The following is a 17,485-nucleotide window of genomic DNA, read 5'->3' as shown; positions in this document are numbered from 1 at the left end:
AGGGCGCATGCGGGCGGGTGACGTTCACCTCTGGCCCTAGCACCGCCCACAGCAGCAGCCGAGTGCGCGAGTGCAGCGGGGCCCGGGCTGGGAGCGGCGCGGGTAGGTAGTGGGCGCGGGGCCTCCCGGCCTGAGCGGTTCCGGCCCCGCGAGTACCCCCGGGGCGGGACACCGGAGGGTGGGGGGCGAACAGCGGCCCAGTCTCCTGCCGTCTGCTTACACGCCGCCCTCCTTGCGCCCGGCTGGCCGAGTGCCGGCGCAAGGGGAGCCGCGCGGGGCCTGGGGTAGGAGTGGAGGGACCCGTTGCCCTGCCCTGGCCGTAGCTCCCCCCGGCAGCGCGGCCTGAACTCTTCCTGGAGTCTGTCGAGCCGCCCTGAGTCCCGAAAGCAGCCGCAGGCACCCCGCCTCGTGCCAGGGGGGAGGGGCGTGGGCAATGTCGGCGCCTAGCTGCTGCTGCTGCGGGAGTAGGCCCGCTCCGGGCAGCCGCGGGGCTCCCTTGATTCCAGGGAGGCGGGGAGAGGCAGAGCAGCCGGTTCCTCAGCACGGCAGGCAAAGAAAAACGGGGGGCGGTGTCACTGGGTAGTAATAAGGTTGGGGGGCACCCAGCAGAGCGCCGACTAGCACCTCTGCTGCAAGGACAGGCTCGTTTGTTGTGCCAGCCACAGTGTGCAAGGCCTAGCAAGCAAGGACTCTTAAGCCGCCCTCAGGGAGTCCACTAGAAGTGTAATAATAGATTTCTAAAAAGGAGAGAGATGAGGGGGTGGGAGTAACAGATGCAGGCTAACAACAAGGGATCCAAGAGGCTGGTCAGTGCCTCTGTGATTGAGTCTAAGGAGCCAGTGGATGCTGCCCAGTGAACACTGAGGTGTGCAGAGGAGTAACTGGAAAATGGCTCCACAGTTGCCAGGTCTGCCTGCCCTCCTGCCCCCCCCCCCAGCAGAACCTCTTTCCTGGCTAGCTTAGACAGAGCCTGGAAGTGGTTGATCAGGAGGTCCTGGGATTTGGTGGGGCCACAGATGGGAGTGCATAAAAGAAAAGGTGCAGGGAGCTGGGCAGCCAGAACCTCAGGAGGAGGTTCCTGAGGAGGGGATGAAGGGGCTGCAGCCTGGGACACTCAAGGTGGGCATGTGCCTCTGCTGACAAGGAGCAGATGTTAGGCGTGTCTATGAAGTGCATCAGGCCACTGCAAAAACAGGCAGTAGGTTGTTGCAATGTACTGGAATGATCCAAGGAAGAGGACCAGGCCCTCTGCTACAGAAGAAGGCAAAAACCCGCACAGCAATGCTGATTTGACTGGGGTAAAATTCCTTTCTGGTCCCAAAATGCAGCAACTGGTAAGATTCTGAGCAGAGGAGCAAGAACCTCTAGTTGGGAGCATTTGAGATGCTAGTTGGGAGCATCGTGCGTGCATGATCCCTGTGTGTGGCCTGCCTCTGTGAATATAAAGTGCCATTTACCCTGAAGGCTTTCTAAACCACCCTCTATGGCTGTGTGGAAAACATCTCTCTCTACTGTAATTAAGGAGAAATAGAAGAGAATGGTTATTTGTCAAATCTTCTGTATATTCCCATCCATGAGCCTTTGTAAACATCCTTTCTAGTCTGGGTTCATATTTCTCCCAGCAATGTCCCAAAGTCCTCTAATGTCATAGCATGGGCACAAGGGATGGGGGTGGAGAAGCATTCTTTCTTTTCATCTATTTTCTCTCTTCTCATGTAGTAACTATTTCAGCAGGAGCTTCAGCACATCCTGATCAAAATAACCAGTCTTTACCACACCTAACACCCAGTGCTTCTGAGAAAGGTGAAATGTGGTGCTGCTTATGCGTGTGTAAAGATAGTGAAAGTGTAGTCCTGCAGGTACTGGAAGCTAGAGAGCAGGACCTCATGGCAGCTACAGAAGAGAAAGTTTTCGGAGTCTGGACAGCATACGGGCATCCACCTTAGAGAGTAAAGGCCTGTATTATCTTTGGGCAATAGTGCAGAAAGCAGACATGAAGTGTATGTGAAAGGAGAGTTTGGGTTAGGCAGGCCTTGAAATTATAAGCAGTGGAAGAAAAGAGCAAGAAAATAATTTCTGCTTGGAAATTTAGAAAATAAAGTTGAGGTAGGTCCCATTTTGAGTGGAGAAATCCACCAGAGAAAGAACTTATGTAATTTGGCAACATCTGTTTATGAAGTGGATCATCAGGGCTTGGACGTGTCCCTGCCCAGTTGATCTACTGTATTGGCTGATATCTCCCATTGTCCTGCAGGGTTCATCCCTGCTGCTCCTGCGGGAAAATGCTGGGGACCAGTCTGCAAATGAGGAAGCCTTGGGTTTCTCATTTGTGCAGATGCGTTGGGATTCTTTGGCAGGGAATTCCCTGGGCTGTGTATCAGGCGGCTGCACCCTGACTCAGGGTGCCTCTCTGCAAATGGGAGCCCCTGACTGGTGCTCTTGTGGCTTCAGTTGCTTGATCCTGTATACCAAGAGTGGGCAAAATGTAGCCTGTGGACCGGATCTGGCCCTCCAATTGATTAGTAGGGATTCTGGTTTTCCTTGATAAAAATTGCAAATTCTCTGATTAAAAAATGCAAAATCCATGATTAAAATGAAAGGCCACTGTGTTTTTCTTGATATATTTATGGTTTGGAAGCCTACCAGTGCCTGAATTGTGATGATAAAATAAATTCTAAATACCCATACATTTTGGTATTTGATTTTTGGGTTTTTTATCATGGAAAATCACAGCTCCCCCTGCTTCCTTAGCTCACAGAATGCAGGTCCAGGCATCTCAATCCCAAGCCAAAGCCCCTCGCTCCCCACCCACAGCTGCTCTGGCCCTGCTGGTGCCCTTCACTGCCCCCCGCCCCCCCCAACCAAAAAACAAAAAACCCCCCAAAAAACCAAACTTTGGCCCTGATGGTGCCTCTCACTCCCCCCTGACGGCTGCCTCCAGCTCTGCTGGTGCCCACCCCACAGCCCTGCTGGAGGAGGTCCTCAGTTGCCAGGGCTGCAGAGCCAGGGACCTGGGTCTGCAGCCCCCTGCCCCCAACAGCAGTGCCTGAGCCCTGGCTGCCTCCTGCAGTAGGCAGCAGCTCCTGCAGCAGAGTGAAGTCCAGAGCCTGGCCACCGCCCCCTCTGTCCTGCCTGCTGCCTGCCTTCCTGCTGCAGGCTTGTGTAGGGGTTGGGGACGGCTCCCCACTGATGCATGCTTTCCTGGGGAAGCAGGATGTATGTGCAGGGTGCCCCCCAGATCTATGCGCAGGGTGGGGCAGGGGTAGATGTGGGTTGCCTGCTGCAGGCTTGGACTCCCCACCCTACTGCCCTCCTCTGGGGCCTCCCCAGCCCAGCAGGTGCAACTAAAGGTGCACTGATATATGGGTGGTAGGTTAGATCAGCATGAAGAAATTAATGATTGGTTATCAGCTTTTTTTGGCTAGTATAGCTGATGTACTGATAAATGCTACATGCATGCATGCAGCTGGGAATGCAGCTGGACAGCATGGAGAGCAGCGTCTGGCTGATAAGTCTGTGGGGGATGGAAGGGGGTGGGGAGGTGGATTGAGGCCCCCACGGTGATGGAGAGAGAGGGGCAAGGGCAAGGGCAGGTGCTGCCTAGTCTGGGCAGTGAATGCGACCCCAGGGCTGGGAGTGGGACAGAGCCGCGGGTGGCTTGTCCAGAGGTACGGGAGGTGGGTGGCTCTTTGCTGCAGTGTACAACCCCGGGGGAGGAATGGGGGGCATGTTCCCCCTCCCCCCCCAGATTTGTGCATGTAGTGAGGGCAGGCTGCCTGCTGGAAGCTTGGGGCTGGGGGCTGTGCCGACCTCTTCCCGATGGGGGCTGAGCTTGGGGTGGGCTCAGCTCCATGGGGCTAGTGGTGGCGCTGCTGGGAGTGGGGCCTGTGGGGAATTTTGGGGTGTCCATAGCCCCCCAAGCCCTTCCCAGTGCCTTTGTCTCATAGCAGAGTGGTGTGCCCCTAGCTGGGGCAGTGCTGGGGGGGTAGGTTGGGGGTCTATGACCGACCCAGGATTCCCCATAGCCCCCCTGCAGGCACCGCTCCCCGCACCGCTGCCACCACCAACTGCCCTGTGCAGCTGAGCCCTCCCCAAGCCCAGCTGCCACCCGCTCCTGCCTCCCCCCCACCCCTGGGCCCAAGCCCACAGTGGGCAGCCTCCGCTTGCTTAGGGCCAGGGTGGGTTGAAGTGTGGCTTGGGGTGCCTTGGGTGGCAGCTAGATTGGGGTGGGGTGGAGTGGGGTGTTGCAGTGGATGGCACCTGTACAGCCCGAGTGAGCTCTGCTGCATGTTCCCCACCCCCCACTGTATACAAAAGTAGGACTTTATTTTGACCTATTATGCAGTCACCTCTATATAGACGACTCAAAAACATATATCAGGACACCAAATATTTTTTTGAAATGAAAATACATGTTTGATATTTTTTTTAGTATATAATTTGCTTTTTTAATCTATAATTTGTTAAAATGATAACTTTTGAAAGATTTTGTGTGCAGGCCTTGACACCTCACCAAAACTCATTATGCAGTCCTCCAGCTGAAATAATTGCCAATTCTTGCTGTATATCTTGGAAATGGGAGTTTCTGAAGCTAGGGGTGCACTGATAAAGATTTTTTTTGGCCGATACTGATGGCCAATTAACCAGCCATATTGGCCGATACGGATTCAATAGCCAATATGCAGCCTGGCAGTTGATATCTTTGATATCTTAAATTATAACAATCTTTATATACGTTTATTTTTTTTTAAATAGCATCTTAAAAAATAAAAGATGATTAAATAAAACAAATCTAAATAAAAAAATCTAATTTTTTTTAAATATATAGAGAGAGATATATTAAGGTGGATAAAAATCAATGATTTTTAAAATAAAAAATCAGATTCTTTGATTTAAACGTATTTTTTTTACTTTTTGTTAAGATGTTTTAAAAAAATAAACCTATATAAAGATAATTTTAATTTAAGATATTCCATGATGATCTCTTTGAGCTTTAACATAAGGATTATAGCTTCTAATTATATACTATTTGAGACAATATATTCATGTAACCTTTTTAGAAAAGTTTTATAAATAGGTCACAAAAGGCCATGTACTATATTAGGGGCCCAATCTTATGGGATTTCCCAAGGCTCCTGCATAGATTAATAAAAATTAAAGAAACCCACTCTGCTCAATGGGACTCAGTGCTCAGTCTAGAAGATCCCATTAAGCATCTCTGTGAACTGAGATTGTCTCTCTTTTCCAGTCTATGAATAAATGGGAAGAGGAAGGTGAAGACTGTGTGTGCTTTATAACCCAATATTTTAAGTTTCTCATGTTTATGTAGCTGAAATAACCTATTTAATTTTTGTTAAAAACAGATTTCACATTTATAACTAAAATAGTTTAAAAATAAAAAATACATATGCTTGTTTTGTTAAAATAATTATACATGTTTGTTGAGGAAAAATATCCAAAATACATAAGTGTGTTGTTTTAGTTAAATAAAACAATTTCAGTGTCTGTTGTTTTTGGTGATGGTTGTTGTGGTCTTCCCAATACAGCGTGGCAAAAATATTCCCCAAATAGCCATAATTAATTTAGTGAATTGGAGATAGCTTCCTAATGACTTTATAAGTACCTGCTTCAGTTAGCTTTGGTAAATAAAATAACCAAATCATAATTCAGTTTTCTGATGTAGCTGAAAAATTAATCTGAAAAAATATTAAAATAAATCACTGCTTTAAAATGTATAGTGCATTCCTTCTAAAAATGAAGCCTACAACTGAGAGAGAGATAGATCGATCAGGGCTAGGCAGAGTCCAGCCTGCAAGCCATATCCAGCTGGTAGTGGACTTCATTGCCCAGCAGCCCCTGCCCGCATGGCTGGGGCCAGTTTTCATGAAGACCCCGCTCACTGCGCCGTGATAGCATGAGGCTAGGGCTGCCATGGAGACCAGCCCCAGACACACTGGGCAGGGTATGCATCAGGGCAGGGCTGGGCAGGGGGCTGCTCTGAAGCCACTGGGATATTGCGGTGTGGGCAGCTCAGTCCGGGGCCAGGGCAGAGCTGTGATCTGCCGCTTGCATGCTCTGGGCATGGGCATGCAGGCAGCAGATTGTTGCTCTGTTCTGGCCCCTTGCAGCGGTGACAACATGGTCCCGAGCTGGGGCAAAGCTGTGATCCACTGCCTGCATACTCCTGTCCGGAGAGTGCAGGTGGTACGTCGTGGCTCTGCCCTGGCCCTGGACTAAGGTGCCCCTGCCGCAAGATCCCAGTGGCTCTGGAGCAACCCCCAGCCTTGGCCTGCCAGCGCAGCTGGGGCTGGTCTCCATGGCAACTCCAGCTTTGTGGTATCACAGCACAGCGGCTGGGGTCCCCATGGACCAGCTGTGCTGGCAGGGGTTGCTGGGAAATGGAGTCCGCTGCTGGCCAGATCTGCCATTTTCATCACCCCTGATTTTTATCTATAGCTATATCTAGATATTAGAGGTGCACTGATACATCAGTCCAATATTGGATCGGTACTGATATAAAGAAAATTGGCTGTATTGGAAATCGGTCTGATGTGGCCCATAATTTGGTCAGCAAATGCCCTTGTGTGCATTCATCTGCAGGGCAGCACTCAGGCAGGGAGGAGCAGAGCCTGGCAGCATGGAGACCTGCCTTTAACTGGTAAGTCTGTTGTGGTAGAAGGGGAGGGGGGAGGGAAGGGGCGTGGGGGAGGCAGATCAACCACCCTGCCCATGGTGAGGAAGGGGGCAGGGGCAGGCGCTGCCCAGTTGGGGCGGGGTGCGAGATGGAGCCATGGCTCGTCAGGGGTGGGGGTGGGCAGGTGCTCCTGCCACTGTGCACCCTGGGAGGCCATGGGGGAGGGCGGGGGGGGGCATGTGCCCTCAGACCTGCGTGGGGTGGGGCAAGCAGGGTGCAACTGTGGGCTGGGGCTGCAGGCACCCCAAATTTGGCCATAGCTCCCTCCCAGCTCTGCTGCCACTGCCTGCTTGGCACAGCCCCAGCTCAGTGTGTTGGGGGGAATGCAGGGGTTGAGACAGGAAGAGCTGGGGCTGTGCCAGGCATGCGGTGGTGGCACTGGGAGGGAGCTATGGCAAAATTTGGGGTGGCTGCAGCACCCTCTGTAGCCCCTGCCCTGAGCCGAGCCCTGGGAAGAAGAGCCTAGCTCAGCCCTAGCTCCAACCCGCAGCTACAGCCCGCCTGCCTGCCCTGCCTTGCCCCACACAGATCCGAGGGCACATGTCCCCCTGTGCCCTCCTGGGGTGTGCACAGCGGTGGGAGCTGGTCCTCCCCATGATGAGCCATGCCTCTGTCCTGTGCCTTGCCCCAGCTAGCCAGTGCCTGCCCCTGCTCCTGCTGTCTCCCCCCCACGTGTCCATTCCTTCCCGCCTCCCTTTCCACCACAATGAATGTACTAGCTGGAGGCAGCTCAGAAGGGTGAGTGGTGAGAGTCCCAGCTGACCCGGGGCGGGGGGGAAATGCTTTTTTTGTTTGCTCAGTTGCTGTTTCCTACGCTTTCTAGGCATTTCAGAGGGCAGTTGTTACTATAATATAAGGGTAAGCAGTTATTTAGGCCTGAGGGCCATGCAGGGAGTTTTCACGAGGTGTTGCAGGCTATGTCAGCACCCCTTCCCATGGCTAGGTCAGCACCCCCTCCCACCATGGCTGTTCACCAAAACTCCCTATGGGGTTTTGGGCGGGCAGGGAGCTTGTTCAAGTGCAGGACAGACACAATCTGTTCCCTGCATGCCCTGCCCTGTGTCGGGGGTGTATGGGGGTGTGTGGAGGGGGTATGTGGTGTATGTAGGGAGGAGGGGGTAGCTGCCTGGGAGTCAGCTGGGGGTGCGGGGTTGCATTTAGCAGAGCTCACCTCAGTGGCTGCCCCCACGGCCCTCTGCATGGGGCCAAGCCCTGCCTGAGGTAGCCCATGCCATGTTCCTGCCCGCACCCACCAGCCGTGGCCAGCACTCAGCTTCTGGCGGGGTTGTTCCTAGTGTGGCTGCTACTGTGGATTTGATTTAAAGCAAATCAATTTAAATAATGATTTAAATCATGATCTAAATCACTGGTCAGGAAGTCTCAATTTAATCATTGTTTTCTACAAATAATGCATTCTTGTTATTTCCTTTATTCATTTAACTTCTTGAAACTTTGCACTTTTAGAGATAGGTAAAGTCTTGACTCTGTACACAAACTTGCAGAGAGACAATAGGGCTGATGGGTAGGTAATCAGGTCTGTTATTTTTCATCTCCATATATTGCTGTTAACAAGGATATTACCTCTGGAGAGACAAATCCACAGTTTGAGAACTGAAGCTAAGCATCACAGAGATGCTTAATGGGATCTTCTAGACTGAGTACTGTCCCCCATTGGGTAGAGTGGTTTTCTTTAATTTTTTCTAATCTACACGGGAGCCTCGGGGAACCCCATAAGATTGGGCCCATAATGCAGTTCATGACTGTTGTGAACTATTTATAACATTTTTCTAAAAAGTTTACATGAATATGTTGTTTCAAATAGTATATAATTAGAAGTTATAATTCTTATTCCATGATGATATCTTTGAGCTTCAACATATCTTAAATTAAAACTTTTTTTATATAGGTTTATTTTTTTTAAAAAAGCATCTTAACAAAAAACCCTGATTAAAGTAAATCTGATGTAAATAAAAAATCTGATTTTTTTATTTACCTTTTTATTTTAATTTTTTTTAATGGAAAAAAAAATAAAAAAATTGAGTTTTATCCACCCTAGCAGCTGCAGGCAGCTGGGCTCACATTGTCACTGGGAGGTGGGGGCAGAGCACTCAGTCAGCTGCAGCCACAGAGGGAACAGCCCCACCGGAAGCTGTACCTGCTGGTTGGGGCCCAAGCTGGCAGGACTGTTCCATTCCCCTTGCCTCCAGGTGTGGCTGCTGCTCCTGCCTCTGCCACGCTGCTCTGGGTGGGCTGCGGGGAAGCTTCAGCTGAGTGGCTCCTGCCCAGTGTGTGGAGCTCAAGCTCCCACTCTGGCTGCCTTCCACCTGCTCTGCCTGCCCACTGACTGCTCGTTGTGCTGGGTGAGCAGAGCAGGTGGAAGGCAGCTGGGAGCTAGAGCGGGAGCTTCACACACTGGGCAGAAACCACCCTCCTGGAGCCACAGCTGAGGGGAGCAGAACAGCCCTACCAACTTGGCCAGCTCATGCGGTTTCTGGTGCGGACTGTTCCCAGTGCAACTGAAGTTGTCCAGGCTGCTCTGCTCCCCTCACCTCCAGCGGCAGCTTCTCCTCTTGCTTCTGCCCCTGCTGCTGTGCTCTGGGTGGTTGTATGGGAAGCTTCAGCTGGAGGTTTCAGTTTCCACTGGAGGTGAGGGGAGAGGAGCAGCATCCCGCTGGTTACAGCCACACTGGGAACAGCCCTGTCACAAGTTGCACGCTGGCTGGGTCCTGGTCCAGTGACCACCAGCACCTGGTGGGAGGAGATGGGGCTCAGCCTCATGTGGAGCACTGCGGGGGCTGCTGTGGGCTCGATCCAGACAGTTGGTGGGGCCAGATCTGACCTGTAGTCTGTATTTTCCCCACCCCTGCTGTAATATCTCAAGTATGCTGGAGAACCTGCAGCTGATTAACAAAGTAGGTTTTTCTCAAGGGTGGAAAGCTTGCTTTATAATAGTGACAGCTGGGTAATGCCAGCAGGTGGGAAGAATTGCTAGTGTTAACCCCAGGGGCTGGTAAGGAAGATAACTCTGAGGTGACAGAACTAGAATAAACAAAAAGGTATGTCCAGAGCAGTGGTCCCTAGTGGTGCTCTGAGACCCTTTCAGGGGTGCTGTGGTGCAGGCACCATGACAGCTGCAACCAGGTGCAACTGCTCTATATACCTCACGCCCATCTAGAGAAGTCTAAAGCAGGGAGGAGCACATGGTTCTGCCACAGTCCTTCCTAGAAACAGGTGCATGGGTGGAACCCTCCTACATGCCTCTGTTTCTTGGGGGAACTGTTGGGGGTGCGGTGGGGGACACTGGAAAGGGCTGCAGCAAGATCAGGCATGCCTGCCTGTTGTAGACTTATCTGGCTATGTACCAGGAATGTGAGGCAGTTCTACCTGGCTGTAGTAGCAATACTCTGTTTGAGAACCACTGAGGTAAGCTGAAGCAGTACAACAGTGTTTTTCAACTGGGGTACCTCCAAGTCAAAGGCAATTATGGAGGGGGATGCTGTGAATCTAAAATGGTTGAGGGACTGCTGGGTTAGCTAGCCAGTGATGCCTGAAAGAGGGGTGAGCAGCCTTGCTTCCTTTCCACTCCTTCCTTCTGTTAGCCCCCTTCTTTTATTGTAATTGAATGTACCCCAGCATCTGGTATAGTATAGAAATGAGGATTTATATGCAGCTGAATTATCAAAAAGGAGTCGCCCTTTTTTTGGGAGGGGGCCCTGATGCAGGGCATATGATGAGGAGTTGGTTACCAGCCATGAGTAGCAAGTCAGAGGAGTTTGAAATGTAGAGGTAGTGGTAGAGTTGTTTTAGTCTGTGATTCTACATTTGGGCAGTCTGAGGTGATAATTCCTTGCTCTGGAAAATCTGCCCCTTTGCTCAGTACCAAAAAAATTGCAGATTATTTAAGTGGAATTCAGGGAGTAGCAGCAAGAATGTTTGGGGAGGCTGATAGAATTGATTTATGCAGAGAATTTGCTATATATGTATCAAGGCTAAGAAACCACTTCCTCCCATGAGATGAACTTAGGCCTTTTTCATCTTTCCTGCTGACTGTCGTAGGGAGCTGTGCTGTTTGCCTCTTTGCAGGGAGGGTTCCAGGGCTCCTTAGAGGCTCTAGGTTTGCATGAGGCCCTTTTTCACTTGCCATCAGTGCTGGGGCTCCAAGAACTCCCAACTAGAACCTTCCTAACAAAGCTGTGGCCTGGGTTGCAGAATGGCACAAGTCTTAGCTGTCAGAGCAGCCTATTTTCAGGTTTCTTCCTGTCAGTTGAGTGCTCAGAGCTTGGAGACTTCATCTGAGAGGACTTTTCCTTGGAGCACCAGGCTGGGGTATTCTCATAGGAGCTGTCTCCAGGGATTGTAACCTGCTTCTCTTTTCCTATGCAGCCACATTTCCCGTCATGGTGAGTGAGAGGCGCAATGGAAACCTGCTCGTGAACCTGGGGGCCAAGCTGCAGGCCTACCCCGAGGAGCTGATCCGTCAGCGCCGGAGTCATGATGGCCACACAGAGTACCTGATTCGCTGGAGCATCCTCAGCTTGGAGGAGGGCACAGGGAGCAGCGCCAATGCCTCTTCCACAGAGAGCAAAGCGGAGAACATCCTGATGTGGATGTCAGCAGAGGAGGTCTATGCCAATTGCCCAACGCTGCTGGGCAAGAGGAAGCCTGAAGGGCAGCGAGTGAAGGAGGAGAAGGCACCCAGCACGTTTCCTTCAGATGTCACGCTGGATGAGGCCTCGCTGTTGGAAATGAAGGAAGATGTCAGGAGCCTGGTGCAGCGGGCTGGCCGGCAAATGGCTAGGGCTATGGGCCCAGCATCCTCCATCCTCAACACCATCCATGTGCTGAGTGCCTACGCCAGCATTGGCTCATTGACAGGTGTCTTCAAGGAGACGGGGGCTCTGGATCTGCTGATGAAGATGCTTTGTAATGAGGAGAAGCAAATCCGGCGCAGTGCTGGCAAGATGCTGAGGGCCTTGGCTTCGCATGATGCAGGTAAGACTGCTTGGTGAGTGGCTCTGTACAGAACCCCAGGGCATGTTTGGATAGCGTCAGCTTGCTGGAAAGCTGGTGCTTCACGGTGCTTGTGGTAAACATGGAGGAGGTTTCGTAAATGATATTTTCCAAACAGCCAAAGTGTACTGGGACGTAATAGGGTGTAACTTTGTGGTCATATGGAGTTGTTCGGCAAGGGTAAATATTACCTTTGGAAAATGCCTCTTGGAAAGGGGTTGGTCGATTGGAAGATCCTTACTAAGGGCAGGAGTTCACATATATAAGCAATGACATTTTTATGAGACCCTGGTTGCACTGTGCTTTTGTCTCTGAGCTACCCAAGGTGAAGCCTCAGCAGTTGCTTTTGCAGTCTTTCCCCTTCCTCCCCCACCCAGGGTCAAAGGAAGTAAAAGATCAAAGTCTAGATAAAAGGAAAAGCTTTGAAGGATCAGCCTCATCCCAGCAAACCTTGTTGCATCTGTGCAGAGCCTTCACAGCCTGGTGCAGTGTTGTTACTTAATCCTGACATAATTCAATCAACCAAATTGGAAAGCTAAACTTGTTTCTCTAGTGCTCTTCTTGATGAATGCAGTAAAATTTTCAGTGATGAATGATGACCCTAGCTAGTGATTGTGTAGTGAGAGGCTGTTTATGGCTAGGGAGATGAAAAAAAGGGTATAGCTCCTGTATGTGGTAGGCTCTGGTCTCTGAAATCTCAGGACAGTAAATTACCTGAGCTGAAGAATAGAACCTTAGAGATGTCTATGGTTCACTTCCTCCAAGAGCTTCCACAGAGAGTTTGACTCCTTTTCCTGAAGGAGTCAGTTCTCCTGTGCAAAGAACTAGTACTAGGTATTGTGATTATAGTTGGGTAGTGCACCATTATATATGTATAGGAAGGGGACAGGCTTCAGCATTAGCGTATTTATTGTATTGTAAAAGGAAAAATTATTGTATTGTAAAAGGAAAATTTACATTATTGGCAATTGGCTCTTTTTGGCTGATGTATCTGATAATGTTGCTGATAAATGCCACGTGCATGTGTGCAGCTGCAGCTGCGCATGGCCAGTTTGGCAGCTTGGAGAGCAGCATCCAGCTAGTAAGTCTGTTGGAGGCGGAAGGGGTGAGAGGAGAGAAGGGGAGTGGGAGTGGGCGGATTGAGGCCCTTGTGGTGGGGCAGGGGCAGGTATTGTCCAGATAGGGTGGGGCGCAGAACAGAGCTGAGTGGCTTGTGCAGGAAGGGTGGGATGGCTTCTGCCACTGTGTGCACTCCTGGGGGAGGCATGGGGGGGCATGTGCCCCCTGGGTCTGTGTGCGGGGCAGGGGCAGGCTGCTGCTGTGGGCTGGGGCCAGGGGTGGTGCCAGGCTCTTCCCAGTAGTGGGGTTGGGCCAAGGCTGTGTTCAGGGTGGGCAGTGGTGCTGCTTGGGATGAGAAGGGAGGGCTACAGGGGGCTGTAGCCCACCCCCAGTGCTGCTGCTGCCTGGCCTGAATGCAGCCCTGGTCCAACCCCTCCCTCCTCCCTCACCAGGAAGGGCCCAGCACCACCCCTGGCCCCAGCCCGCAGCAGCAGCCCGCCCTTGCCCCACATGCAGATATCGGAGGCATACGTCCCCCCATGCCTCCCCTGGGGGCACACGCAGTGGTGGGAGCCACTCCCCCCGCATGCCCCCCGGACGAGCTGCTCGCAGCTCTGTCTTGTGCCCCGCCCTGACTGGGCAGCGCCTGCCCCAGGCCCCCTCTTTCCTCACTGTGGGAGCCTTGATCTTCCCCTTCCCTTCCCCCACAACAGACTTACCAGCCGGACGCTGCTTTCCAAGCTGCCAGGCTGCATATCAGCGCTTGGAGTGGTATCTGCTGACATGGCTTATTAATAATTGGCCATCAGTATCAGCCCAAAAACCCTTCATTGATGCACCTCTATTCAGTATGGGTGGATAATATAACAGACAGCAGAGGCATGCACTGCATTACTTGCAGGATGTCTTAACATTTCTTGTTGTATCAGCTGCCCCTCTGCATGCTATCAGGTTCATTTGTTCATTTGTCTTTATTCCGGTTGGAACGTAGGGCCTTCATTATTGTATTCCAGCTTTGATGATTTTGTGCAGCAGTTTGTGGCTGCTTCCCATGTCATTTTCATGGTTCATATTTCTGCCTCTTTTTACATTTGCGTGATGGCTTTGTTCTACCTTGATGCCTCTTGTTCTGGGTATTCCAGGCTCTCCCTTGCCTTGTCCTATCTTTTGTGTCTTTCCTTTCTATATGTTGATGTATTAAACTGGTTCCAACCAGCCTTGAAGCTTATGTCCTAGTTTGATAGAAGGTCTGTTTGTGCAGCTTCTGTTCTTTGTGCACTGCTTTTGGGTTCAGGAGACAACTTGCTTTGGAATTGCATTAATGCAACATACAAATATTTGGTCTAAACCTGGCCTTGTTGACATCAGTGGGGACAAGGGTGTGCCTCTGATTTGTCTTTGAAAGATTCTGCAGTGTACTTGATCTGGGATACCAACTCTCCCCTCTACCGTCCAGAAGGCAGCAAGGGTCTAGGTGGGGACAGGCAAAGGCATTGCATACAGCATGTACAACCTGTACCTCATTGAGTCTTCTCAATTTTTTAGCTGTTTGAAGATGTCTTAAAACATTTTAAATTCTATAAGGAGCAGAGGACTGACAGCTCATGTGATGTTAGGTTTTACTTGCCTATGTGGCTGTAGAGCTGTTCACAACATATTAAGTTATTTTTTGGCTATGTGATAACCTGTGATCAGATCTAACAGGTGCTTTTAAACTTTGCACATGTGCTCAGAAATTTCCAGGCATGAAAAGTGGCATCTCCGGGGCAGACTGTTCAGAAGGTTGTAAACGGGTCACAGCAGACTTTTGAAATACTAGTGTCGCCTACAAAATGAACTGCAAAGGCTTTTAAGAGACCCGCTCTAATGATCTTTTTGGCTTGTTTATAATGTGAAACAGATGTCAAAGGGGAGTAAGTGGTTACAGATTGTGTTTGTTGTGTTTGATTCTCCTTCTTGGTGTGGATGAGCCTCCATGAAGAAGCATTAAGTTGGTGTCTGTTGTGCTTACAGGGAGTCGGGCCTATGTTCTTCTGTCCCTGAGCCAGCAGGATGGCATTGAGCAACACATGGATTTTGACAGTCGTTACACCCTTCTGGAGCTGTTTGCCGAGACTACGTCCTCTGAAGAGCACTGCATGTCCTTTGAGGGCATCCACCTTCCACAGGTAGCAACTGATTCAGGCAGTCCTTGGGAGGGGGGCAAAGGGCACAAGGGCATAGAGCAGTGGTGCTCAAGCTTTTGGCCCTACGGGCCAGATGGGTGGTGCAGGGACGGTCCACGGGCTGGATTGCGTCATGCACACCAGGATCGGGCCCTGTGGGACTTCAGTTGGCCCCCATTCCCTGGGATTGGACCATAGAGTCCAATGCCCACCCCTTCCCCAACCGTGCATGCTGAGATTGGGCCCCGGGTCTTAGTGTTGCCTTTCCCACTCCTACACTCTGGGATTGGGCCTGGGGCCTGGTGCCACTCCTTCTTGCCCCTGTGCACTGGAATTGGTTGCCTGATTCAGCATGCAGCATCTGGGGCTCCCAATGGGTCCAGACATTTGGCAGCTGAGAAGCAGTTCCATTGCTCCCCTGCTGCTAAATTTTTTAACCTATCAGGAGCCCTGTGGGCTGGATAACACTTTTGGATTTGGCCCATGGGCTAGATGTTGAGCACTTCTGCCATGGAGGATTTGCTGGTGGAAGAGATGGGGTGATGGAAGTTGGAGCTGGGAGACCTATTTTGGGTAGGGCTGGGAGGGGGCACAGGGCCCTGGTTTTGAGGGGAATAGAAGGATGACTCAAGGCAAGCAGGATGGTGGGGAGTAGAGTGTGGTAGAGAGGGCTCTGGGTAGGCAGGATGGGAGGGACATATGTGAGTGAAAGCTTGGCCTAAGGGACTGTTATAGGGAGGGGAAAATTAACTCTCAGATTTATCCTGCAGGGGTAAGGAGTGGAATGGTCAGGATGGGCATTGTGGGGCTGAATGTTTCAGGGGTCTGATGGAGGGGCAGGGTGTAGGAGGTCAGGGATACCTGCTGCCAGGCCCCTGAGCCACATTGGGGTGGTATAGTTGGGGGGGAATGGCAGCTGAGAATGAGCTTCAAGACCTGACTGGAGCTCTCCTGGCCATGGGTCTGAAGCCCGTGTCTGTTGCAGATCCCAGGAAAGCTGCTGTTCTCTCTGGTGAAGCGCTACCTGTGTGTCACCTCTCTCATGGACAAGGTCAACAGCAGCACAGAGCTGGGGGCAGAGCGTCAGGACTGCGCTGCCCACGGTACGCGGTTTGGGGAGAGGACCCGCGTGCAGCGGGAGTTTGAGTTCAGCATGGCCATGGCCAATCTCATCTCTGAGTTGGTGCGGGTGATGGGCTGGGACCGCAGCCAAAAGATGGAGCTCCTCTCCTTGTGGGAAGCACGACCTCGAGTCATCCGTTCCATCTTCCAGCCCAAGGCTCCTGCCTGCACACCCATCCAGGTGCCTCTGGTTTCTCCAAAGCCCTTGCCACGCAAAAAGCAGAGCCATGGGTTCTTGACTCCGTCAGACTTCTCCAGCCGTGGCAGTTATGTGGAGTATATGCAGGAGACCCTTAAGCCAGGCATGATGGTGCGCCTGCTGGAAGATTTTGATGAGCTCAGTGCTGGGGATGAAGGTGAATTCTGTCAGAGCAATAATGGAATGCCTCCTGTACAGGTAAGCCCCTGGTGGAGGTAAAAGACAGAGAGAAAGAGGGTATGGTAGAGTCTGAAGATGTGCCTGCTTTACATTTTCCTGGTTACCCCTTCATGTTTTAGATATGAAGTCCTAGATGTGTCATAGGTTGGACTCTCCATATCCATGAGCAGTCATTTACCTCAGGGCTAAGAGAATGACTTATGTGTGCTTTCCCCCAGTAGGATGTTGGCTGGTCTCTTAGGTAAGTAGATTTCAAGTGCGTCTGAAAAACAATTCATTGCAAGTGTGCATGGAGCAAAGTTCTGACTGCTAACTTTCTGTCTAAAATGAGATTAGCCTTGTAGGAAAAACTCACATTCAGTAATGCCAACTCTTGTGAAATTGTTGAGTCGTGATTTCTGAGTAAAATTAAGTCTTACCCTCCCTAGCATCCACCATTTATTGGGTTACAGATGCCAGAAGAAACCTCTTCAGCCATTCTGTTCACATTAATAGATCTGTCATCCATGAATTTATCCCATCCCTTTTGAATCTGGCTAGCCTACCTTGTGCAGAAATTTAACAGCATACTGGGCTGTTTTAGTACGAGTGTGGCCAGCAGATCGAGGGAAGTGAGTGCCCTCTATTGTGCCCTCACCAGTGCCAATCTGGAGTACTGTGTTCAGTTTTGGGTCCTCCACTACAGAAAGAATGTGGACAAATTGGAGACAGTCCAGCAGAGGGCAACGAGAATGGTTAGGGGGCTGGGGCACATGACTTCTGAGGACAGACTGAGGAAACTGGGCTTATTTAGTCTGGAGAAGAAAAGACTGAGGGGGGGTTTAATTGCAGCCTTCAACTATCTGAAGTGGGGTCTCAAAGAGGATAGAGCTAAACTGTTCTCAGTGGTAGCAGATGACAGAACAAGAAGCAGTGGTTTCAAGTTGTAGCAAGGGAAGTTTAGGTTAGATATTATGGAAAATTTTCTCACTAAGAGAGTAGCAAAACACTGGAACAAGTAACCCAGCAAGGTTGTGGCATTTCCATTCTTGGAGGTTTTTAAGAACTGGGTAGACA

At 50.9% G+C, this 17,485-nt stretch overlaps 1 protein-coding gene across 5 annotated transcripts in view; it reads left to right on the top strand.

Moving 5' to 3' along the window:
* Nucleotides 1-17,485, top strand: part of LOC102568024 (cullin-9) — an 80,494-nt gene continuing 63,009 nt past the window's right edge. For 2 of the 5 annotated variants that reach the window (XM_059720353.1, XM_059720350.1), the window contains exons 1-4: nucleotides 6,601-6,658; nucleotides 11,078-11,686; nucleotides 14,777-14,931; nucleotides 15,914-16,447. In XM_059720353.1, the coding sequence (XP_059576336.1) occupies nucleotides 11,092-11,686; nucleotides 14,777-14,931; nucleotides 15,914-16,447 (1,284 nt within the window). In that variant the 5' untranslated portion in view covers nucleotides 6,601-6,658; nucleotides 11,078-11,091. Of the gene's footprint in view, nucleotides 103-179; nucleotides 1,335-6,600; nucleotides 6,659-11,077; nucleotides 11,687-14,776; nucleotides 14,932-15,897; nucleotides 16,448-17,485 lie in introns of those variants that run through there. The other 3 variants (XM_059720351.1, XM_059720352.1, XM_059720354.1) reach the window with 3 other exon arrangements.

Source organism: Alligator mississippiensis, chromosome 1 (genome assembly GCF_030867095.1).
Source record: "Alligator mississippiensis isolate rAllMis1 chromosome 1, rAllMis1, whole genome shotgun sequence".
Classification (NCBI taxonomy): domain Eukaryota; kingdom Metazoa; phylum Chordata; order Crocodylia; family Alligatoridae; genus Alligator; species Alligator mississippiensis.
Note: the sequence above shows the minus strand (reverse complement) of the source record. Positions and strands in the feature narration are given on the sequence as shown.